The 24,599-nt window shown below is 48.8% G+C and overlaps 1 protein-coding gene across 5 annotated transcripts; it reads right to left on the minus strand.

Moving 5' to 3' along the window:
* Window positions 1-3,667: 3,667 nt before the first annotated feature.
* Window positions 3,668-21,566, minus strand: Sgf29 (SAGA complex associated factor 29). Of its 5 annotated transcripts, XM_087209011.1 has the most exons (11): window positions 19,616-21,357; window positions 19,204-19,452; window positions 13,299-13,374; window positions 12,732-12,804; window positions 12,501-12,597; window positions 6,501-6,565; window positions 5,187-5,316; window positions 4,973-5,119; window positions 4,710-4,745; window positions 4,476-4,638; window positions 3,668-3,877 (listed from the first exon to the last, which is right to left on the minus strand). In XM_087209011.1, the coding sequence occupies exons 4-11, from the start codon at window positions 12,748-12,750 to the stop codon at window positions 3,761-3,763; spliced, it is 774 nt and encodes a 257-aa protein (XP_087065137.1). In that variant the 5' UTR covers window positions 12,751-12,804; window positions 13,299-13,374; window positions 19,204-19,452; window positions 19,616-21,357; the 3' UTR covers window positions 3,668-3,760. The 5 variants fall into 5 exon arrangements, with proteins under 5 accessions (XP_087065137.1, XP_021093070.1, XP_004856124.1 ...); XM_021237411.2 differs by lacking the exons at window positions 12,501-12,597; window positions 19,616-21,357 and adding an exon at window positions 21,370-21,566 and having other exon boundaries at window positions 4,476-4,664; window positions 19,204-19,294; XM_004856067.4 differs by lacking the exons at window positions 12,501-12,597; window positions 19,616-21,357 and adding an exon at window positions 21,370-21,565 and having other exon boundaries at window positions 19,204-19,294.
* Window positions 21,567-24,599: the final 3,033 nt, after the last annotated feature.

The raw sequence follows: 24,599 nt of genomic DNA on the forward strand, positions 1-24,599 counted from the left end.
ACGGGTTTCTTCCCTTGGAGGACGCTCATGGTCAATGGGAAATGTGTTGTTTGCTCACAAAGGAGTCAGGCCTCTGCTGCACCTGCAGGGATATCCTGCCAGCATGCTGGCAGTGTGACACACGAGGCCTACAGCCAAGCAGGACTGTTGGTGACATTTCTCCCCGGCAGCACGCAGACTTCCCTCTGGCACTATGAACGCTAGAGAGGGAGGTCCTGGTGCAGTCCCAGCTTGACCTCTCCAGGCCCTGCAGCCAACGCATGTCTTCAGTAGTAGACTGTCCAGTTCTGGTGTGCAGCCAACAGTGGTGTCAATAGCCTCTGTGCTGTGGGAGACCACAGGACCCAACAATCCATAGACAGGCAGCCACCCTGGCACTGGGATTTCCATTCAGCAACTTTACGGCTTCTGGGAGAATTCCCCCCCCACCACAGGGTGACTCCCTTTAACCCTTTTCACTTTTGTTCAACTACCTGTTTTTCTTTTTACTCAAGCCAGCCCCTGTGGGACTGTAATGCAGGTGAAGGTATCATGGTACTTGATGGTCCTCAGACCAACTCTGCACATGAGTGCTGGGGAAATGAGTGCCCTTGTCACTGTCAGTGCCCTGGGCACCCACACACAGCAGAGCTAAACCCTCAGTGGTGGCTTCCCCAGGGGCTGGGTTTAGGGCAAGGCCTGCACAAGCCCTGTGCAGTATGCACACAGGTGAGTGACTCACAGGCACAAGCTGACATAATCCTCCTGCCGTCTCTACCTGGGATACTGGCTTCTGCATCTACCTAATGTGTCCATCCTTTGAGGCCGTAGAACACAGCTGGCTTCGCAGCCAGGCAGCATGTAAAATGCCCGAATACTGTCTGGGCATGCCTGTAGCTTCTGCTGTCCTCCAGTCCATGGTGGCCTCTGGTGCCGAGTCTCATTCATCCAAGTCATTTCTTCAGGTGTCGGGGACAAACAGCTTGGAGCTCTGAGACCATTAGCCTCTTGCTTACTGGGGGCCTTAGGTTGTGCACAGCCACATGAAAGACTGCTAGTGGCTCTGACTCATCTGTCCTCTTCCAGTCTCCACCATCACCTGCCAGTGGTGCTCCTTTCCCTTCGTGCCATCACAGACCTCCCAGCTATCCGTGCAGATATTTAGTGGCTCCTTCTCATGTTCACCAGCATCCGTGCTGCTCTTAACGCAGCCCACTGACTGTGTGCGCCAGAGGGTATCTGTCCTGCCGCATATTCCCGCTTTGTGCCTGCCTAGAGTCACAGTGCACCAAGCATCTTCGGGGATGGGCAGTATCCATTCCAGCACCGTCTGCATCGTACTTGTCACCACAGGCCTCACAGATAGGACTCCATACCACTAAAGTACGCATGCCACTTTCGTGGAGTCTCATTTTGTCCCACCCCAGAAATAGATTTGGCCAAAAGGCCTTCAATCCAGCCCTTTATTGAACACGCTGTTTTTACTGTCACTGCAGCCCATGTGGTGATCGGCTTTCTATATGGCCAGCAACTACTATTCAGTGCCCTGGCTCCTGCCCGTTCCATATTGGGACCAGAACCCTACTGGAGTCTGTCCATGTTGGTTCTGCCACAGCAACAAGCTGTAACCCTTGGGACCCCCCGTATCCTCCACAGCAAGTGGACACCGGGACACTGGGGTACATAACCAGCATGCCCCACAAATGTCTTAGCTTGCTCAAAAGCCTCTTGAGCCCTTGTTTCAATCCCATATGGTCCCTCTTTTCATCTAGTGATACAGAGGCCAAGCAACTTGAGCAAAGTGTGCTATGAAGACATGCCAGTACCCCTTGAGGCCTAAGAATGCCTGTAGTTACTTTATTTTCACTGGCATAGGCTGCTACCAAATCTTTTCAATGTCCTTTACAGACATCATGTGTGTCTTTCTCAACCATAGGAGTCCCAGAACTTTAGGACTATGCCAGGCCCTCTCACCCTTCGGGGACTGGGTTCCCAATTCCACGCCTTGAGATGTTTTGGGCATTACCCCCAACACCAGCACCTGTACAAGATCCCAGTTCTCTTCCTGCTGTACTTGCCGGCCACAGGCTTGATCTCGGGGCTCAGCCTCTGCTGCTCCATGAGGAGGAGCCCCATCACGGCTGCTCTGATCTGACAAAGCTCTCTTGCCTTGAAATCATGTTGCTCAGCAACAAATGTCAGTATTTCCCCCCAATCTTTCAAGTCTCTCCATACTCACAGGGTGGCTTGGAGATATCCGCCCTAGTCATTACCCTTCCCAGGTGGAGAGAGCTGTCCATCCCAAGATCTCCCCTGGGCTGAGCCTCAGCACCCTACCCGGACCAGCCGTGGAGGGCCAACCGCAGCAGCCTCAGCTCTCCTGTACCCTGAGGCTGACCTCGGGGACTGCAGAAGTTGCTCTGAGCCATCAGGAATTTGGGGGGCATCCATGTACCAACACGGTGGACCACACTCACTCAGGAGGTACACCACCCCATCCCATCTAGAAGAGGTCCGCACTGGGGTTTCTCCACAAGGTACTCTTCCCTGAGTTGTCTTTGGATGTTGGGCCCTATGTTGGGTGCCACATGTTTCATAAATTTTCTGGAGAATAAACATCTGCCTCTGAATTGAGAGCAAGCCAACAATCCAAAGAACTACTCAGGTAAGCCCAACACGGACAGTGGGTTTCCTCAGGCTCATGAACCGAGTGGTGGAGGCCTTGTGCTGCAGCACTGTGGAAGGGGCCAAGCCTCTGCTGAGCTGCTGGCTCTGCAGCACTGACAAACAGTGAAGGCAGGGCCAGAAGCAAGAAGGCTCCGTGGAAGTGTGTGCTCAGGCCCCATGCACCGCGCAGCTGCAGTGATGGGTGACCTCGCTGTGCGTCTGGCGCGAAGCCTAGCACTTGGCGGGGGGGAGAACCAGGGCCCACTGAACATTTAATGGGAGACAGGCTGTGCACAAGACAAGAGTTGTCTGGCTGGAGTTCGGAGGAGTTTTCACTGCACACCAGAGCAGCTGCGTCTTTGTCATGCACCCTGGGCCATGGCCACAGGGAGCTTGGGATGCCTGGCTCCATCATCTCCACCCAAACGCACCCTAGCAGCTGGAAGAGCTCAGTGCCCTGGGAAGATCTGATCTGGCTGTGCCTAATGGTGCCGATGAGAAAGACCAGGACTCTGAATTAGAAGTGAGATGGGCTTGGCTCCCTCACTTTCCTCGCCATCCCTAAGCTGCCTTTGATCAGCCTTCTTGTCTCAACAGATACTGGGCAGACCTGCTGGAGACCTGACCCTTAGTGTACCAACTCAGCCCACTGCTACTTTCTGTCTCTGGCCTCCACAGTCTGGAAAGGTTTTACTTGAACACATTAAAACATCTGGGTTAAGAAAACTTGTGTTTGTGTAGAGACCTGGGTGAAGAACAAGAAGAGCCACGGCCCCATCCCTGTGACCAGGCTCTCCCCTGCTGGAGGCCTCTCCATGCAAGGGGGGTGTCCAGCAGCCTGACCCTGACCTCAGGAATAAAGTTCAATGTGCCCACGCAGGCCTGTGTTGCAAGCAGAGAAAACCTGAGCTGACAGCCAGTCCCCCTGGGCCCAGACACGGCCTCTCCCACAGTGGCCTCTACTCCACCACCTGCCGCTTCGGTGGGGAGATGTGGGGAGTGAGGCCCAGGAGACATGAGGGAGAGGGACCAGTATTTATTTGCTCACAGAAAATCCTGTTGCCTTCTCCCAGGAGGATTTACGGCAGCAGTCGACTGTGTCTGCCAGCCTTCTTCACTTTTTCTTCGGCTCCTTACAAGCCACAACGTACCTCTGGGCCACGTTGAGAGGAGGGGAGTAGCCATCCGCATAGGAGGTGTCTTCAAACAGGACGGAGTAGTCATCCTGGGGCTGCAGGAGGGAGGACGGGCTGCTCAGACCCTCCCAGGCTAGGCTCACCCAGCTCCCAAGCCCTAGGCTAGCAGAGGAGCCATCGGCTACTTGCTCCTAGCTTATCCTGTCCTTACCTTCCACTCCAGGGTCAGGAGGCTCGGAATGCGGAATGCTCGTGGGTGAAGGGCAAGGGATAAAGAGCAAGAAGGGGACTCCCCTAGCCAGACTCGGGCCACAACGGCAGGGGTCTGCTGTGTTCAGGAGCCCTTTGTTAACGGGATCAAGGACAAGCCAGAAGACCAGCCCCCTGGAAGGACACAGAAACCAGCTCCAGGCTGCACCTGGTAACACAGGACCCAGGTAATGTCAGAAAAGCAGGAAGCTGGAGCTCTAGAGACATGCATCCACCTCAGGCTGCCAAAATGAAGTGTGACAGGAGGCACAGCAGGCCTCCCAGTCACGGCTAGCTAAGGCTCCCAGGACAGACACAGATACGGGGTAGAGGGGGAACTCCTGGCACTGAAGGAAGAGAAGCAGAGAGGGACACAGGAAGACATCACCATGACCTGTCTAGGCCCAGGAGGTCCTGCAAGGCCTCTGCTCGAAGCTATCTTACCCGCTGCGGGGGCGTGTGGATCAGGGCCCGGTAGAAGCAGGTGGTCTGTGGATACAGGGCCAGCACAAGCTGCTCCTTCTGAAACAAGGCCTCTGGGTCTGTCTCAGGGTTGGCCTTCCACTGGGGCAGCGGGATGATCCGCCGGCGGCTGAGGGTGTGTCTCCTGGGGGGGACTGTGTCAGCCCACGGCTGGGGAGACACCTTCCAGAGCCCTACCCCCACAGGGACACTCACTCTTTGCCTTCTTCATCGATGTCATCTACTTCATACCTGTGGTGACAGAAGGAAAGCCGTGGATGCCATTAGGCTCACAGGCCCAGGCAGGGAGGAAGGAGGACATGGGGAAGGAACTGGGCAGGGATCGGGGTATATCACATGCTACCACCACAGGGCACACTGTGGGCAGGTTGTCCTGTTTGCAGACAGGCGGAAAAGTGGCAGATGAATGTGTAGCGAGGACGGCATGCGGGCAGTGGGGTAGGGAGGTGCCCACTCACTTGTTGGTGGCGTGGCTGTAACTGACCACCTCAGCCAGGATCCACTGCTCGTCCCCATCCACGGCCTTCACCCGTGCAGCAACCTTGTCCCCAGGTTTGGCCACGTAGTCCCCTGACGCTGGAATGGCCCCACAGAGAGGTGGGGGCCTGGGAGTAGGAGGCGTGTCAGTGTGGCCCCTCCACCCCGGCCCCTCCCTCGCCAGCCCTGCCTCACTTGTCACCAGGCTTCCCAATCCACAGGGGCAGGGTCATGGCCGACTGCTGCAGCAGCGTCATGAGCACCCCTCTCCGCATGGTCTTCCGAGGGGGCTCCGAGTCATTGTACAGGCCTGCGATCTTGGCCGCTGTGGGGAGGAGTGAGCCCCTGAGGCGCCAGGCGTGCCAGGCCCACCCAACACCCTCAAGAGCCGCAGAGCTCGGTGGGGAGCCCCCACTCTGGGCAGACCGTCCCTGCCCTTCCACCAGATGTCCAGGGTTGGGGACTGGCAAGCTGAACTGCCAGGCTGGTGAGACAAAGAACGGTGGACACCCTGGGGCAAAGAAATGAAAAGGTGCCCCAGTGGGGCTTCTGGGGTGATGACTGAGCTCTGCTTTTCCTTCCAGTTCTGGGGAATGAACTCAGAGCATCACATACACCAGGCAAGCACACTACTCCTGAGCTGTACCTCAAGCCTTTTAAATTTTTATTTTTACTTATTTATTTTTGGTACCGGGGATCGAACTCAGGACCTTGTGCTTGCAAGGCAGGCACGGTGCCACTGAGCTAAATCCCCAGCCCCCCTTAAATTTTTATTTTGATACTGAGTCTCACAATGCTGTCCAGGCTAGCCCAGAACTTGTGTTCCTCCTGTCTCAGCCTCTCAGTAGCTGGGACCACAGGTCTGAACCTCTGTACCTGGCTCACATTCTGTTTCTTGATCTAGGTGGTAGTCATGTAAGCGTGCTGTGTCACTTAGGGTTTCATGCAGCCACACAGTTATCCGAATCTTTCTACAAATACATGTTGAGATTCAACCACAAGTTGTGAAACCAAGGATCCAGTGTTATCCCTCAGCCTCTCAGGCACAGCACAACACACCTATCCACAAAAACAAACCCCAAATGGCAATGACAGTGGCAAAACAGTGCTGATGCGGGGGCAGTCAGCCACTGTCACAAGAGGCAAGAAAGTCAAAGCAAGGGCGACTGAAGGGCTCTGAAGTCAGCACACTGAGGAAACTCCTGCTGGCTGGAGCATGCAGGGCTCCACACAGGGGCTTTAGTAAATTCCCTCATTATTACTACACCAAGAAACGTGTAAGGACGTGACCAGAAGGAGGGACAGAACCAGCCTGGGTCACAGTACTAAGAGAAACATGAGGGCTGGGGTGGATTCCCACTGTCTTGGAGGTGAACTAAGGAATCCCTGCCTGTGAGATGTGAGGTGACTGCCCGAAGACATCACAGGGCCCCTCTAGGAGCATGCCCGCTGCCCTTGAAGCCCTCACTTGCCTACTAAGGAAACACCTACACACCCTCTCCCACTCACCAATCCTCCTCTCTTCCAAGAGAGACTTGATCTCGGCGATCTTATCCAGGGCCTTCCTGAGGATGCTGAGGGTGGGGAGGGGACAGAAAAGATTGGGTGAAGCAGACGGCATGGGCTTCCTTTTCTGCTGATGGCTGGCAAGGGTCCTGAGACCAACCCGACAGCTGGAAGCTACTGACCCTAAGTATAGTTATTCACTGCACAAAGACGGGAAAGATGATGTGGGCTGCATATACAGTGGTGGCCCATGAGATTAGGATGCAGCTCATACACTCTTATTGTCTAGGGGTTTATAGCCATTTTAATGTTGTGCAATGTACATGTCTGAGGCAGTGCTGGTATAAACAAACCTACTGCCAGTCTTATAAAATGTACAGGGCATACAGCTATATACAGTAGAGTGTACTGGATAACAACAGTAAGTGACTGTTACTGAGTTTGGTATTTACTACCATAATTTTTTTTTTTTGTACCAGGGATTGAACTCAGGACCTTGTGCTTGAGGCTGGCGAGGTACTACTGAGCTAAATCCCCAGCCCTACTACCATTCTTTTGCTGGTTAGGTTTCCTGTAAACACACCACATCTCTCCTGTTTACAGCATCTCTTCACTGCATCAGCAGGCCACACACCGAATGATGCCCTATAGCAGTGGTGGAGAACCTATGGCACGTGAGCTGCAGCTGGCTGTTTGTTATCACTGAGAGCTCTAAAAGGTTTGCCATCACTGCCCTATAGTATCTAAGTTTGTGTAAATGCTCAGGGACGTTTGCACAGGGATAAAATTGCCTAAGGATGCACATCTCAGATATGATGCGTCCTTTGGCAGCACTGTGTATATATATTTTATCTTTTCATGGCTATAGGTTTTGTGGCACTAGAGATTGAACCCAAGGTTTCATGCATGCTAGGCAAGGCAACTACCACTGAGGTACACCCCAGCTCCGTTTTTCAATCCTAAAAGCATGAACTGCAATACAGTAGGAAGTAGCAGGCCAAAAACCCTAAGAGAAAGCAGGACCCTAGAGAGGTAGGAGGGGCAGGTAGCGCTCCTCTGGCCAGAGCATGCCTGGTCTTGCAGAAATGCTGCTGCAGGGCCGGGGATTTAGCTCAGTGGTTCCGCCGCCTGCCTCAAAAGCTTAAGGACCCGAGTTCGATCCCCAGTACCAAAAAAAAAAAAGAAAAAGAAAAAAAAAATTCTTGGAAGAAATGCTGCTGCAGCTCGGCAGCCCTAACCATTCTTGGAGGTGAGGTCAGAGGTGACCATCCAGGCCTGCTCTGGGCGGGACAGGTGAAAGGAAAACCCTGGGAGCCTGGGCAACGGTCCTGGCTCAGAGAAGCACAGGGCAGGGAACTCATCCCTGCAAGATGGCAGGCACACAGACCCTGGCATGGACACAGCCCCGGGAACAGTTCGAGTCAGCATACGGGGTTCCGGGACCCAAGTAACCCACAGCCATTGTCACTAAGCTTTGCTGGAGGCAGGCTTCTTCATACCAGATCCTGGGGCACCTCCCCAGACAACTCAGCACAACCAGCAGCAGGACCTCCACTGCCTCCCATGGCAAAGCTCAGTCCATTCCTCCAGCAAAGCTTTATTCAGTGTCCCCATGGGATGGATATGGGGTGCTCGCCTCTTACCCCAGCTTCTTGGGAGCCTGAGGTGCAAGGAAGGAAAGTTCAAAGCCAGCCTAGGTAATATACAGGGTGTGATAAAAAAATATAGTTAATAGTAAATTAAAAAAAAAAACTGTTCCAGGAGAAGACATGTTACCAAGAATGATGGGTAAGTGTTTGAAGTGAGGGGAACAGGCTGGGCGTGGTGGTGCATGTCTGTAACGCCAGCACTTGGGAGGCTAAGGCAGGAGGATCACTGCAAGTTCAAGGCCAGCCTGGGCTACAGAGTAAGTTTAAGACCTATCTGAACTATATAATGAGACCCTGTCTCAAAGAAAACAAAAAGGGGGGGGGATATTCTGAGTATTATGAGGGGGATTAGTGGCAATGTGTCCTTTAACAAATTTTATTTAAATATTTTTGGGGGGGGGACATTTTATGGAGAGACATTTCAAAACTAAAAATGAAAGGGGCCTGGGATTTAGCTCAGTGCCACCGTGCCTGCCTCTGCCTGCCTCGAAAGCACAAGGTGGTTGAGTTTGATCCCCTGGACCAAAACAAACAACCTAAAAATGAAAAAGGGCTGGAAGAGCACTTGCCAAGAATGCATCAGGGCCTGGCCTTAATCCCCAGAGCAGCAATAAGAGCAGAGCCCTGGTGACAGAAAGGCCTTCATCCAGAACGTGAGCTTGCAGCCATCCAGAGGGCGTGACTCCTGTGGAGCCTGCCAGGCCAAGGCCGAGACCCAGGGAAGGACCGGGCACCCCAAGCCGGCAGCGAACAGCCAAGCAATCAGGCACCCCAGAACGAGTGGACCAGGAGGCCAAAGGGAACCCTGAAAAGGCTGGTTCTTGCTGCTGAGGCTTTTCAGAGAGCATAGTTTTTGTGGTTGTTTTGAGACGGTCTCCCTGCGTAGGCCAGGCTGGCCTGAGCTCTCCCTCCTGCCCCAGCCTCCCCAGTGCAGAGATGACAGGTGTGTACCACTGCACCTGGCCCAAGAACAATTTTCATGCAGCTTGTCCAGACTGCGCTCATGCTGTCTCAGAGGAGTGAGTCTGGCCCATAGCAGACACCAGAATCTCCTAGGGAACTTAAAAACACTTTTTTCAATTGTTTCAGGCAGGAATTGTAAATGGACGCTAAAATAGACTTAATGTGAAACAGGACATTTACATAGTCACAAAGCATCTCCCTACAAGATATATTTTGATTATAAACTGAACTTGATGGCACACACCTGTAATCCCAGCACTCCAGAAGGTGGTGGTGGCAAGAGGATCACAAATTCAAACCCAACCCAGGCAACTTAGTGAAATCCTGTCTCAAGAAGAAAAAGAAAAAGAAAAAGTAGGGGCATACCTCAGTGCAAAGGCCCTAGATTCAATCCCCAGTGCTGGGAATTAAAAAACAAAATACTGCTTACACAATGGAAAGCAGCAATAAGCCAACACTGGAGAAAGCCAGGAGAGACCACTTTCTCTACTGGGACAAAGAGCATTTTGGATGCACACCAGGGACAGCTCCACACACGCTGCTGTGCCCAAAGTGTAAAGCCTGAATCTAGCAGTGAGGAAATGTCAGGCACACCCACGTGGCAAAACATCCTGAAAACAACTGACCTATAACCTTCAAAATATCAAGTCACGGAAGGCCAAAGCAGACTGGGAACTCTTCCAGACTGAGGAAGACCACAGACAGGACCTTGATGCAGCGGTGACCTGCAGCAGTGCACAGCCTGTCCCTTTGTTTTCTGAAGGGCATTAGCAGGCAATTAGGAAATAAGTAAAGTCTCTAAGTTTTTCGTGTTTTCAATCGTGGAGACTGAACCCAGTGTCTTCACGTGGAGCTATACCCTGTGCCATTTTTATTTTTTACTGAGACAGAATCTTGTTACATCACGAAATCTCCCAGTGAGACTCACTCCTTCTGCCTCAGCCTCCCAAGTGCTGAGGTTTCAGGCATGTGTCTCCACACCTCGCTCACTTTTATGAGTGAATGCCCTGATTCTGAGAATTACACTACACTTGTATAAGACTGTCTCTGTTTTTAAGAAGCACTGTTTTTATAAAGCTTGTTAGAGCATCAGATCTTCATCCTGATCAGCACACAGGGCATGGGATCTCCCCACCTGGGAGGAAACCTCACAGCGGCGGAGCTGGCATCTCCCCTGCCTTGTCTGTGCTCTCTCGCACACAGTACTGACTGAGAAGGCCTGGCTCAATGTGTAGGGAACAGACGTGGGAAGGTGTGAGTCTCAAAAAGTAAAACTGTGGCAGGACTGCGAGGTGAGCTCTGCATTTACCAACCAGATTTACAAGTGTCTAACTCTGAGCAAGTCACCGCCAGAGACTGCCTGAGCCAGTCTTCTTCCAGTCTTTTCGCTCTGCTGACAGTCAGGCTGGGAAGGAAAAGCTTGCTTTTCACTCCAACGAAGGTCTGGGGCTGTAAGCTCAGTGTAGAGTGCTTGCCTAGCACCCATGAGGCTGTGGGCTGGATTTGCAGCAACGTGCACACACACACGTGTGCACACGATAAAGCAGAAGTCACCCTAACTTTACACCAGCCACCCCAGCACAGGCAAGGGGAAGGGCCTGACTCTGTACAGGAGGGGAGGCGAAGCTGGGCAGTCCAGAGGAAGCTGTTTCAAGGCAGCAACTCGAGGCAGAATTCATTGTGTCTCTTCCCTGCAGTCTATCTACCCCACCAGACCCCCTGTCTGAGTTCAAAAGCGGGGAATCTTAAATGTCGCCTGCCCACTGGCCCCTAATCTGAGCTCAGAAATTGGCCTTGAGCCCTATCCAGCCTATTATTTTTCTTTCCCACTTTAAGTCTGCATTGGCCCCTAATGGCCTCAGGGTAAGACCCACAGCATAAAAGGCCCTCAAATCACACCCTCTTCCTTCCCCAGCCTCGTAGGGCTGGTGGTGCTCCTCCAAATGCACATGTTCTGGAGTTCCTGCCAGGGCCTCAGTACTCCGTCCCGCTGCCAGAGCTCTCTCATCTGCCTACTGATCCTAACTCACGGACCAGCACAAGTCTCCTCCTCCCCAAGGCCATCCCAGACCCTTCATCTCTGCAACTGTCCTGCAACTGTGCTTTAGGGTGTCTCCTCTCTGGACTGTACCCTGGAAGAAAGCTCTGTCGCTAATGGATGGACTAGACTCAGTTGAGCACAGCAAAGGCCTGCAGAATGGCTGCTGAAGGCAAAGAAAACCGAGGGCCATGAAGCCAGGACAGAGGATGGGAGCACCACACAGGAGGGGGGAAGTGTGCTGGGGCCATCAGTAGTGCTTAAGAGTGCTACTCTGTCCCACGGCTGGTACTCCACAGGGCCCTGAATGTGTAAAGCAATTATTTGTTTGTTTGAGACAGGGTCTTGCTATGTGGTCCAGGCTGGCCTTGAACTCACAGCGATCCTCCTGCCTCAGCCTCCCAAGTGCTGGGATTACAGGTGGGCACCACCATGCCCAGCTACAAAGCAATTATTTATTTATTCTGGTACCGGGGATCGAACTTGGGTCCTTGCACTTTCGCAGCAGGTGGCAAAACCACTGAGCTGAATCCCTGGCCCACAGAGCAATTATTTAAACTGCAGGCTGTCACCGGCCTCAAAAGCGCAAGGTCCCAAGTTCAATCCCCCATACCAAACAAACAAACAAAAAAATTAACTGCAGGTTGTGAGTTACAGGAGAGTCAGGAAATTAACTTCTTGTGTGGAACCTATATTAAAAAGTAAATAAATAGGGCCAGGGATTTAAGTCAGGGGTTCCGCTGCCTGCCTCACAAGCACAAGGACCCAAGTTCGATTCCCAGTACCAAAAAAAAAAAAGTAAATAAAACTATAAAATAGACTCTATATAACTGAAACTCTTGCTCTAATTCTGTGACATTTCATGTAAAACAAATCTGTGCTGTGGAAGCCATTGTTATGTCATCCAGCAGGGTATTAAGAGTATCAATTTTGGGCTTAAAAATCAGGCTTCCCAGCCAGGTGTGGCAGCATACATCTATAACCCCAGCACTCTTGGAGGCTGAGGCAGGAGGATCTCAAGTTCAAGTCCAGCCTGGGTGCCTTAGCAAGACTCTGTCTCAAAAATAAAAATTTTTAAAAGGCTGAGTATGTAGCTCAGTGTGAAGGTCCTGAGTTCAATCCTCAGTATCCCCAAGAAGGAAAAAAAAACAAACCAGGTTTCTCTATTTACTAGATGGGTGGCTTTGGGTGGATTATGTAATCCTTCACACCTCTGTTTCACTGTCTATACAACAGCAGCAATACTGCCAGGTGCCTCACGAGCACTGTGAGGACCAAGCCAGGTGAATATGAAAGGTACTGGGAGTGGTGGGAGGAGCACAGTGAACCCGAAGTTGAGTGTGTATTCCTTACCGAAAGGGACGGTCAGAAGAGTCTGCAGAGAGCTGGCATCTGGTCTTTCTAGGAACTACCCCATTTATGTTCACAACGCTGTAGGGTGTTATTATCCCTATTTTGAGGATGAGGCAACTGAGTCTCAGCTGAAGTGACCACCCAGGTCACGCAGGAGGCCTCTCCTCCCCAGGAGGACAGGCAGGCTGGGCACGCAGGCAAGGAAGGGTGCGGGGCAGGCACGGTACTCACTTGCACTCGGCCTCTGCATCAGCCTTGGCAGTTGTGTACAGGCCGCGCAGCTTTGTCCGGAAATAAGGAGAAACTGTAAACAGAGCAAGGAGCCATGAGCAACACGGATGCTTCTAGGGCCCTCCGAGGCCAGGCCTGTGGGGCGTTCCGGCTCAGCAGCTCCCATTTCCATAGGGTACAGTACCCTCACCACACCTGGGAGTGCACTTTCTGGCTTTCCAAATCACAGCAAGAGAAGCTGTCTGTCGGCGCGCGTGAGAGAAACAGACAACTGACGCCAGTCAGAGGAAAGCACTGGCCCCGCGGTGACTACCGTGGGATGAAGGGTACCGAAGGGAATCTGGGGGGGCGTCCGTGTGCGCAGCCCCCAGAGCAGAGGGAAGCGGAGGGTCTTCAGTGCTGAGTCCGCCCCATCTCCCGGACCACTTCAGGTCACAGCCCAAGGGATCACTGCCCTCTGAAGTGAGGGGCAGCGCGCCATGGAGATGCAGACACAAACTAACAGCCACGCTCCTGGGCCCAGCCGCTCCCGCCCCACCCTCCTCCTCTCTGAGCCCGACTGCTCACTTTTGTTCTCTGTCTGCATCCGCTCGTGGGTCTTCTGGATGTTCACTAAATTGTGCTCGCTCCGTGAACGCTCCTCCTGTGAGGATGAGGCCAAGGGAACATGAGGCGGACCTTTGTCCTGCACAGTACTCTGCAGCCCTCCCACAAACCCAAATTCAGGACAAGTCCAAGATACTTTCTTTCCCTGACTGAAGCAAAAGAAGCCATTGAAGTTAAATCATTAACTCATGCCTTTTGACAACCCTTCATCAAAAGAAGACAAATCGCTCTACAGATTTAATGGAGTCCCCATAAAATTCCAGCTGACTTCATTGCAGAGCTGACAGGCTCACCCTACAGTGGATGGAAGTGCAGAGACCCACATTGGCCCAATCTTCCAAGAGAAAGGTGAGGTTAAAGACTCATATTTTTCGGGCTCAACATTTGTTACAAAGCTACAGTAATCAAGATGGTGAGGAACTAAATTATAGATCAACAGAACCGAATCGAGAGTCCAGACATTAACACATACCTCTGTGCTAATTGCCTTGGGGAAGCAGATAGAGTGCACAAAGCACATGGCCTGGTGGGAGAGACAACCCAGGCCCATACCTGCGGAACCTAAGCCCACGAGTAAGAATGGACCTGGGGTGGGGCTCTGGATAGAGGGTACTGCTGCCAGCACTCCAGACCAGCAGTGTCTCAAAAGGGGGAGAAGTTGAGTAAAATCATTAAAAATGGCCGAAGGACAAATATCCAAGGTAAAAAAAAATGAGCAAGCAGGTCATGATGGACTGAGAGAAGTCCAGTGTCATATTAAAACCTAAGAGAGAACAGAGCAAGAGAATGATAGTGTCCCTTTGTTCAGGTTCACCAGGTGGTGGAATGCCCCCACACCTCTGCTGCTCCTGGAAGTGGACAAGGACAAATGGAGGCCGGCAAAGTGGAGCGGCCTCCCTCGGAGGCTGGTTAGCTGGGATGATGATACACTAGACTTTATTCTGCTTGTATGTTTTGTTTTGTTTCATGGTACTGAGAACTGAACCCAGGACCTTCACAATGAGCTACATCCCCAACACTTTTTATTTTGAGCGAGGGCTAAGCTGCCCAGGTGGAACTCACTTGCGATTCTGCTGCCTCAGCCTTCCAAGTGCTGAGGTAACAGGCACACGACCCCATGCCTAGTTCTACCTGCTGACAGCTGAATGGAATGCTAATGATGTACCTGCATCTTTTTAGTCCTTTAAATTCTATTTAATAAACTATTTTTAGAACCACTTGAAGTTTAGATAAAAATTGACCAGAGAATACAGAAAATCCCCATTACCTTCTCTCCTCCGTGTACTTTCCCTGATTACTCACACCTTATATTAGTGTGGACCCCTTGTTAAAACCAATGCAACAAAACTTACATACTGTTACTAAAGTCAAGAGTTGATATTAAGGCTCCCTTTGTATTGTACAGTCCCATGTGTTTAATATACCTACCATTACAGTATCTTTCACCATAGTTCTACCTCCCTAAAAAATTCTCTGTGCTCCACATATTTACCCTCTTATCCCATCATTCCCAAGGCACGAGCAACAGCTGATCTCTTTTTATTCTCTTTAGTTCTGTCTTTTCCCAAATGTCATACGGTTGGGATGAATCATACAGTATGCAACCCTCCAGCCTGGGTTCTGAATTTCACTTAGCAATGTGTGTGCCAGAATCCTCCTATTTTCCAGGTTACATCTACTACAAAGATATCACTTAGGGAGGAATTTCTGGGAAACACCCGTTGCTAGGCCATGAGACTGTGGTGCAGAACTGCTACCAACTAACCAGTGTACAACTACACACACGGACCAGCAACTGCTTAGAAAGGTTCCTAGTGAGGCCGGCAGGTGGTGCACACCTGTAATTCCAGTACTGGAGGGCTGAGGCAGGAGGATCACCATAAGTTTGAGGCCAGCCTGAGCTACATAGTGAATTCAAGGCCACCCTGGACTACATAGCAAGAGCCTGTCTAAAAACAAAAACAAAACCAAAACAAAACAGGGCCAGGGATTTAGCTCAGTAGTTCTGGTGCCTGTCTCACAAGCACAAAGACCAGAGTTCAATCCCTGGTACAAAAAAAAAAAAAAAAAAAGACAGGACCTCAAAAAAAAAAAACAACCAAAAAAAGAAAAAAGGTCCCAGAGCAGGGGCATGTCCAACACACCAGTGTGCTACACATGACTTCTCACCCCCATATCTGTGAATGAAAAGCCATTTTAGAGAACAGGGAAAGAAGGGTTTCTGGCCAGGTGTGGTATCACACGCCTATAATAACAGCACTTGGGAGGCTGAGGCAGGAAAATCACAATGAGTTTCAAGGCCAGCCTGGTGAGTTCAAGGGCAGCTTGATCTATAAAGCCAGACCCTGTTTCAAAAGAAAAAAAAAATAGGTTTCTGCTAAATTTACTAGATGATACCTGGTAGGTCCAATTCCCTGGGGGTACGGCCCCACACAGAGCCAGGAAGGCTGTAGTATCCTGTGGTATCCTCTAGATGTCACTACCACTCATCTAACCCTAGCATGGAGCAACTGGTGCAAAACATGCATCCCTTGCTGGGAAAGCGCTGAACTCTGGCCCCACAGAGCCTCCTGGCTGCTGAACGGAGAGTGGCCAGAGCAGCCATGGGGCAATACCTCCCATAACAGGGCACACTATACAAATCTTGTGGACCTCAAACCCACTGAAGACCTCCAGGGACACTTGTAATTTACAGTATAATTTCACTGTTCTTGAACCAATAATAAATTAAAATAAGAAATATCCTGAAGTACAGTGAGCAGGGCTAAGAATTACTCTAAATAACACCTATGTCCTCCCCATAGGAGGGGGGTGAGCCCTGCTACATAATTTGTGGAAATCTAACTTGGTAGAATCCTATGAACTGAGATGGGACCGCTGGCTTTGCCCCCAACAGAGCTGGAGGCCAGAAATAAGTGAATCATAGCCAATTATAAAATGCATAATGCTTGTCCAAGTCATATATGATATACAGGCAAGGGCTTATTTTGTTAGATAGGCATAACAAATACTATGCAATTCTTTCTGATCTGTTGTGTTCAGATATTGAATTTGACCATGACCATACTTCAGTTTGACACTGCATACCGGTACTATTAGTAAGATCCAACTAACTACCTTAAGGCATATGAATAATGCTGACACTTATGAGCAAATGTAATCCTGCTCAGAACACAATACTGATGGGAAACATCTGGCCTGAGGAAGGACAGGATTTAGCTACCCATCAGTAATTTCTATGCAGCCCGGGATGTAGCTCAGTGGCACCATGCCTGCCTGGCCAGCGCAAGGTCCTGAGTTCGATCCCTGGTACAGGAAAAAAAAAATCTGTATGCTAAAAGTTCTATAAAAATTTATCCTAAGATACAAATAGTGGTAGAGGTGAAGGAAACTACTCAAATCAGAAAAATATGAAAATCTATGTAATGACTTTATAGGATAGCTTTCTTTCTTTCAAGACAAAGTCTTACTCTGTAGAACAGGCTGGCCTGGAATTTCTTACATAGTCCAAGCTGCTCTGAACTCACCACCCTCTCCATTTAGCTGCCAGAGCGGTGGGATTATAGGCATGAGCCACCTGCACCACAGGATTAACTCAGCAGACCTGGGCGCTCTGGTCACATGTGCTAGATGGTGCTCTGGAGGGTGAATTGGTAGTTTCATTGATTTATTTATTTTGGTTTCTTGAGACTCAGTCTCGCTATGTAGCCTAGGCTGGCCTCAAACTTGTAGCAATCCTCCTACCTCAGCCTCCCAAGCGCTGGGATTACAGGTGTGTACCACCACACCTGCAAAGCAGTTTCATGAGTTCAAAGCCAGCCTGATCTACATAGTGAATCAATACCAGCCTTCTACATGTCTCAAAAAACCAAAAATAAATAAATAAATAAATGTTTGGTCTCTGACCAGCTCTTTGCTCGAGAGTGTCTTTGTTTATGGAGTAAGAGAAAACAGCAGTGGCTGCTAATGGGTGTGGGACATGTCTGTCAGGTGACAAAATGTTCTGAAATTGATTGTGATAATGCTTTCACAGATCTGTGAATACCGTATTTCCCCGAAAATAAGACCAGGTCTGATATTAATTTTTGTTACAAAAGACACAATAGGGCTTATTTTCAGGGGCTGTCTTATTTTTTCATGTATAATAATTTACATTTATTCAGGTACAAAAAAATCTACATACATACATACATTTATTTATTTATTTGGTACTGGGGATCGAACTCGGGTCCTTGCGCTTGCGCAGCAGGCGGTGAAACCACTGAGCTAAATCCCCAGCCCTACGTTTATTTAAATACAGTCATAACTCTCCAAACCCGGAATTCCAGCCTGAACCTTTTTTTTTCATGGATTAAAAATGTGACTTTTACTGTTTAATTTTTCATGCAGTAGTTTCCTAGGCTCCCCAGGGAAGCAGCAACACTCAGGCACTTCTTTATATTACATGCTTAGCAGACGTCTTACATTTAGTATGTCTCATAAATATTGGCTACTTTCATTAACTCAACTCATAACAAAGGTTATCAGTAATATTTTTGGTTGGAAACCTTTGGTGAGAAATTTGGAGGTTTTGTTAAGTTTCACTGGATTTAGGGGCTTCTGAGGAACTTGTGAATCACAGTGAAGAAATGTTAGGGGCCAATGCCCTCTAAAATAAAATATGGTAATTATTCTTCTAATCTCTCTTTTCTTTTTTGTTGTTGTTTGTAAAATATCTCTATTTCACTTGAAGTGATAAAACTACTTCTGAGTGGACCAGGAAAAGCCTGTATTTTGTGAAGCTTAGTGTAGGGTTGGAAAGGCTTGTGCAGGCAAATCCTGCACACCATCAGCCTGAATTTCTTGTGACTCCATTTCCTATGGGTCCACTGGCCCCAAACTCTCATGCCCAGCCAGAGAGCTGTCCTTAAACAAGCACTTCCTGTCCCTGTGGCCTGCTTGTTACAACACACAATGTACTGAATTATGAAGATTTATAGGAGACACAACCACGTCTGCTCCTTATCAAGTGTGCACGTTATTCATGCGTTGTATCTGTACTGTGACTGGTCACTCGGCAATGAGTCTCGAGTTCATCTGTTCACACAGGCGTTTACCTCTCATCCTATGGCGCCCACTTGGATATTTACAAATGCTTAACTGTAATTTATATTACCACTTATTTTAAGTATGAATGTCAATAATATTATTTATTTACATTCAATTATGTATTAACATTATTATTTTATAATTCAATATGTCTGTGTGTTGCAATGGACATATTAAATGCGTCCATTTGGCTGACGATCTGAACTGGGGCTTATTTTGGGGTAGGGCATATATTATGAGCATCCTGAAAATCATGGTAGGGGTTCTTTTCCAGCTAGGTCTTGTTTTGGGGGAAGTACAGTATACTAAAAGCCACTGAACTGTATACTTTACATAGATGCATTGTGTGGTATGTGGACTATCTTTCAAAATACTACACAAAATGAATTCTGATATTCTGCACATAACAGGAATGGTAGTCATACTTAAAATTCCCCTCCCTTTGCCCTTCTTTTTTAATGTAAATTTTATTTTATCCCATCCCCCAAGCCCCTCCCCCCATGCACAAAAGCTTTGTTTCCATTTTTCCTTCTATATTCACTTTTTTCCTTGACCCTTCCTTCCCCCCACCCCTTGTTCCCCTTCCCATTTGGACACTTTCTTCCCATTGCCCAACATCCATTATGCATCTCAGTCCTTTTTTCCACATTGTTTCTCACCCCTCTCTCGCCCTTTGTCTATCACCTCGGTTCCTGCAGGTCCGTCTCTGTGAGCGCAGGCCTCTGGCTCAGCATCCAGCCCTTGCTCCTCTCTAGGAGTGAGGCCTGTGGCATTTTACCTGGGTTTGTTTGATCAGCTGATGGAGCTCCGTGAGGAGTTCTGCGATGCGGGAGTCAGCAGACACCAGGGCCATGGTAATGTGTGAGGTGCTTGATGGGAGAGGGAGCAGAAGAGAGCTCCGTTAGTGGCTACTGTGGGTCCAACTGCACCTCTTCTAAAGATACATGGAGCCAGGTGTGGTGGCGCAGTCCTGTAATCCTAGCATTCTGGGGAGCTGAGGCAAGAGGGGCACAAGTTCGAGTTCAGCCTGGGCAAAATGAAAAATAAAAAGGCTCAGTGCAAAGACCCTGGGTTCAGTTTCCAGCACCAAAAAAAAAGTTGGTCTCTATCAAAATACTCTGAGACTATTTCCCACAGATGCAGAAGAGATACTTCCCCCTTTATAGATTTATTCATTCAATCACACTTACTAAACATCTACTCCGTGGCAGGCATGAGGGATATACAGCAATCAATGAGATAAACAGGTTCTGCCTCTTAGGAAACAGTTCAGAAAGGAAAGCAGGCATTAAATAGAACCACGGCATAATGACATTCGTCAACAACAGGCAGATATATAATGGTGGTCCCATAAGTATCACTTATTATTTTTACTGTACCTTTTCTGTATCTAGACGTACAAATACCATTTTGTGACAATCACCTCCAGCATTTAGTGGTTAACACACTGTGCAGGGTTGTTGCAAGCGACAAACGATTACTGTTCCATATTCTTATTCTTAGGTGCAATAAGCATGACAGGAGACAAAGGATAAATAAATCTGAATAATGACAGAGAATGTCAAAAAACTGAAACAAATTCTCAAGCAGAAAGAACTTGGGGAGTGTCAAAGACAACACTCAGACATCCAGAAGCAGGACTTCAGAACCTCAAGGATAAGTAGGTTGCTAACAGGTTGGTGGAGAAGGGAAAGAGAGCAAAACACATCATGAATACCTCAAGGTTTGTGGCCTGAGATACTGGAAGAATAGGAAGATATGAGAAGGCATGGTGTGTGAAGGATAAAACTCAAAATTTCCGTGATAAACCCAATCAAAATGCCAAGTAGACACCTAAGAGGTGTTACGTCAGGGCTGAACTTTATGAATCTAGAGTTCAAGGTAGAAGATAGAAATCTGAGTTAGCAGCACAATGAATGGTATTTATATTTACAGTATAAAATGGGTAATGCCTAGGGATTGAATAGAGACAAAGAAGCCCCCTAGGGTTAAGCCTTCGGGTAGTACAGCTATTAAAAATCAAGAAAAGGAGCAAGACTCATTGCGAGAAGCCAGAGGCAAAGGAAGAGGACAGTCAGCAAGCCATAGGCAGGCATTTCGAGAGCTGCATCAAATCTTGCTGCGGGACAAGAACTGAACACTTAACTTGGCGACCCAAACATCATTAGCAGCTTCAGCAGAGCTGTTTCAGCGGGGGAAGTGGGGACCGAGGCCGACCCGGAGTGGGCTGAAGACTCGTTATGGGAAAAGCTCTAATGGGTACACACTGAAGACTTCGGCTGCAAACGGGAGCAGACAAATGAGAAGTAACTGGGGGTGGCTAGAGGGTGAATGCTGTTGTTCTGTTCTTTGATGAATTTTTTTCCCCCCGCTATCGGGGATCGAACTCAGGACCTTGCGCTTGCGAGATAGGTGCGGTGCCACTGAGCTAAATCCCCGGCCGAGGTTCTTAAGATGGGCACTTCTACTTTTGTTTTATTTTTGGCGGTACTGGAGACTGAACTCAGAAAACGACCCCCCGCTCTTTTTTTGGACAGGCTCTTGCTAAACTGCCGAGTTGCCTAGGCCGACTTAAAACTCGCAATCCTCCTGCCTCAGTCTCCCTATGGCTGCGATTACAGGCGTGCGCCGCCACGTCGGCTTTCTTTTCTTTTAGAAGGTGTTAATCCCTGTGCAGGCAGTAAAAAGCGGCGATCCGGGCTCATCCTGACTGCAGGTCTTCCAGCACCAGCTGAACGTCCCGCCCGGGTCGAAGGGCGCAAGCGCACTCCCCCAGTAGGACGGCCCAGGCCTCCCGAGCCCCTCCCCGGGCCGCCCAAGGCGCGTGCGCATGCGCGCGGAGCCAACCGACGCCTCCAGCTAAGGCGGAACGTGGGCCTGGAGGGAAGGTAGCAGCCCTCCGTTCCCGTTTCTCCCGACGTCCCAAGCCACGGCCCAGCCTCACCCACAGAATCCCAGGTGAAAGAAGCGCGTCTCGCTGGCAGTTGAGACGGCGGGAGCAGCCGCGTCCTCGAACGCTTTCTCAGTCCGCGAATGGCAATCCACTTCCGTTCGAAGATTCGCGGCCCGCCGAGAACCACACAATTTTTTTCCCCTTTTATAAGCTTGGGCTAGCGTGGCGGACGTCTTTACGCATGCGCGCGTTGCCGTGTTGCGCTGCCTGCTGGGAAGTGTAGTTGTTACTTCCTGTGCCTCACTGAATTCTGATAGAGCAAAGGAGAAATGGATTTAAAAGCAGTTGCTTGTTGATAAGGGGAAGAGGCCCCCCCCCCAGGGGTATTTGAGACCTATGTACTTTCAGCTCAACTTTGCCAAAAACCTAAAACTGCTCTAAATAAAGCCTATTTTATGTACATGTAACCACTCCCCAAGATAATTGTAAACTGAATGAATTACAAACGTGCTAATAAAGTGAAAAAAAGTCTATTTTATAAAAATTGGAAGTAAATTGTAAGTAAGCACATCTTTAGACCCAGAATTACACTTTTACACAATCTTACAAGGAAATTAAGGACGTGGACATGCAAACATTTAGTTAGAATAGTGTCTATTGAAAGCGAATTCCTTGTAATTTTTATGTAACCCCTATAAAAACCTACAATTGTGTACTTGTTTGTTGAGTATTTGATAAACTTGCAAGTCAAGGATTTTTGTTCTAGGTATTCTCAGTATCTAGCACAGTGCCTGGCATATAATAGGCTATCGGTACTTTTCTATGTAATAGAGATTCTCAAACTTCAACACTGAAACTATTTCAGCCCAAATATTAGTGCACTTTTTTTTCCCCCCATTGCACTTACATTCTCTGGTCTCTAGCACATTGAAAGGCCAACCATCCATCCAGTCTCAATTCTACATCTTGCTTTTGTGACTATTAGGCTATGAGGAATTTCACAAATTTCACACAAAGTTCTCAGGACTTGCAAGCGCAAGGTCCCGAGTTCAATCCCCGGTACAAAAAAACAAAAAGTTCGCAGGAGCTGTCTCTTCTGAGTGTAAACATCCACTGCATTTGCTCACCAGGAGAGATTTGGGGCTCACAGTTATTTATAAAATTTATCTTTTATTCCTTATTTTCTAAAGGAGACATTAATTTTTTTTAAGTAGTGAGTTTTTGGCAAACATACTAATAAAAAATATATGGGGTTTTTTTTGTTTTTGGTTATTTTTGTGGTCATGTTTTTTGTTTTTTGTTTTGTTTTGTTTTGTTTTTGGTACCGGGGATCTAACTCGGGTCCTTGTGCTTGTACAGTAGGCGGCGAAACCGCTGAGCTAAATCCCCAGCCCCATGTTTTTGTTTTGAAACAGGATTTCTCTCTATAGTTTAGGCTGGTCTTGAACTATGTAACCCAGGTTAGCTTTGAACTTATTGGTAATCCTCCTGCCTCAGCCTCTTAAGTACTGGAATTACAGGTGTGCACCAGCATCCCCAGCTTTAAAAGTGTTTATTTGGTGTTATGGTTTAGATCTAAAAAGTTCCCCCAAGTCTCATGTTTTTAAAGGGTGATTGGGTCGTGGTTGCTATACTCATCAGTGGATTTGTCCATTGATGAGTTCAGTAACTGAATGTGCAGTGAGGAGATGGGGTTTGGTAAGAGATAGATCACTAGAGGCATGACCTGGAAAAGTATATTCTTGTCCCCAGCTCCTCCCTTCTCTCTCTGCTTCCTGGATGCTGCGGGGTGAACAACTTTCCTCCAACAGGCCCTAACACCATGCATGCTCTTTATACTTCGGAACCAGCCAATCATAGACTGAAAATGTGAGCCAAAATAAACCTCTCCTGGGCCAGAGATTTAGCTCAGTGGTTCCACCACCTCCCTCGCAAAATAAAACTCTCCTCCTCTGTGTTGGAGGTGTTGTGTATTTTGTCTCATGATGGGAAACTATGACAGTTGAGCATTGTGTGACACACCTGTAGTTTGAACCACTAGGGAGGCTGAAGTGGGAGGATCACTTGAACCCTGGAGTTCAAAGCCATCCTGGGCAACATAGCATGGCTCAGAAAGACCCGTCCTGTGTGTACATCTAATTTGTGGCTTAGCATAAGTCTGCAGTATTTTGAGGTGAGCACTCACATTTTAGTTATTTGGACCCCCATAAACACTCTCGAAATTGCCTCCAACTACTGGCTACCATAAACAGTACCACAGGAACCAACCTTATGCTTGTCCCTTCCTGGCAGGAGTGAAGATTTCTTTGGATGTAAACCCGCTATTGGGGTGGAGTAATACTTCTTACATTGCTCCCCAGATCAACTCTGGCCACAGTTGTCTTTTAAAAATGTAAATGTGTTCATGTCCTGGTGAGGTAAGAGATTAAGGCTAGGGCAAACCAGATAACTAATGGGGTGGAATGTGTCAAAGGTCAGAAAAAAAAGAATAATGGGTTGAAGGAGATATTTCTCAAAAAAAAAAAAAAAAAAAGAGAGAGAGAGACATGCACAATACTGGACCCAAAATGACTTCAGTTTATGACTCCAGCACTGTACACAGAACCAATCAGAAAGCCATATTCTCAAGCTTTCATTTGATTATGGCTCTGTTCACAGGACCAATCAGAAGATGCTATTTTCAGTCCTTCACCTACATATGGGCATAACAAATCAAAAGACTCTGTTCCTGATCCTTCATTTTACCTCAGCCAAGAAGCCAAGTGAGCTTTGAGAGATGCCTTATTTGCAAGAGGTGAAGGACAACCCCTGGGATTTAGGATACTGGAGACCCCTTTCCCTTTATTCACCGGCCTGCTCTCACCCTGCCGACCATACTTTCTTTCCGCCTTCAGTAAATGTGCAGTCTAATTGCCTTTTCTGTGTGTCTTGTCCAGTTCTTTGTTTGGGACACCAAGCACCCAGATATAAGCCCTGGGAACCCCTGTCCTGTGGCACTGGGTCTGCGGCCCCTTTTCCTGCCTGCTGCTCTTCCACCTCTCCCACCTCCTTTCTGCTTCAGTTCCTGGGGTCCTTTTTGGGTCCTTTCTTCCCTTGGCTGCTGCAAAGGCTGCCTGGAGCACATTTCTTTCCCTTCTTCACCCCCAGAACTACGTATGCTCCCTGCTGGGTCCAGAACCTCTACTGTAATCCCTCAAGGCACCATGTCGACCTCTACTGCTGTGACACACAAGCTCTATATTCGTTTATGATGCTATTTGACTCACATCTGTCTTCCTTTT

Source organism: Heterocephalus glaber, unplaced genomic scaffold, assembly GCF_053883595.1.
Source record: "Heterocephalus glaber isolate CG9 unplaced genomic scaffold, H.glaber_assembly_v1.0 deba00000943, whole genome shotgun sequence".
Lineage (NCBI taxonomy): Eukaryota > Metazoa > Chordata > Mammalia > Rodentia > Bathyergidae > Heterocephalus > Heterocephalus glaber.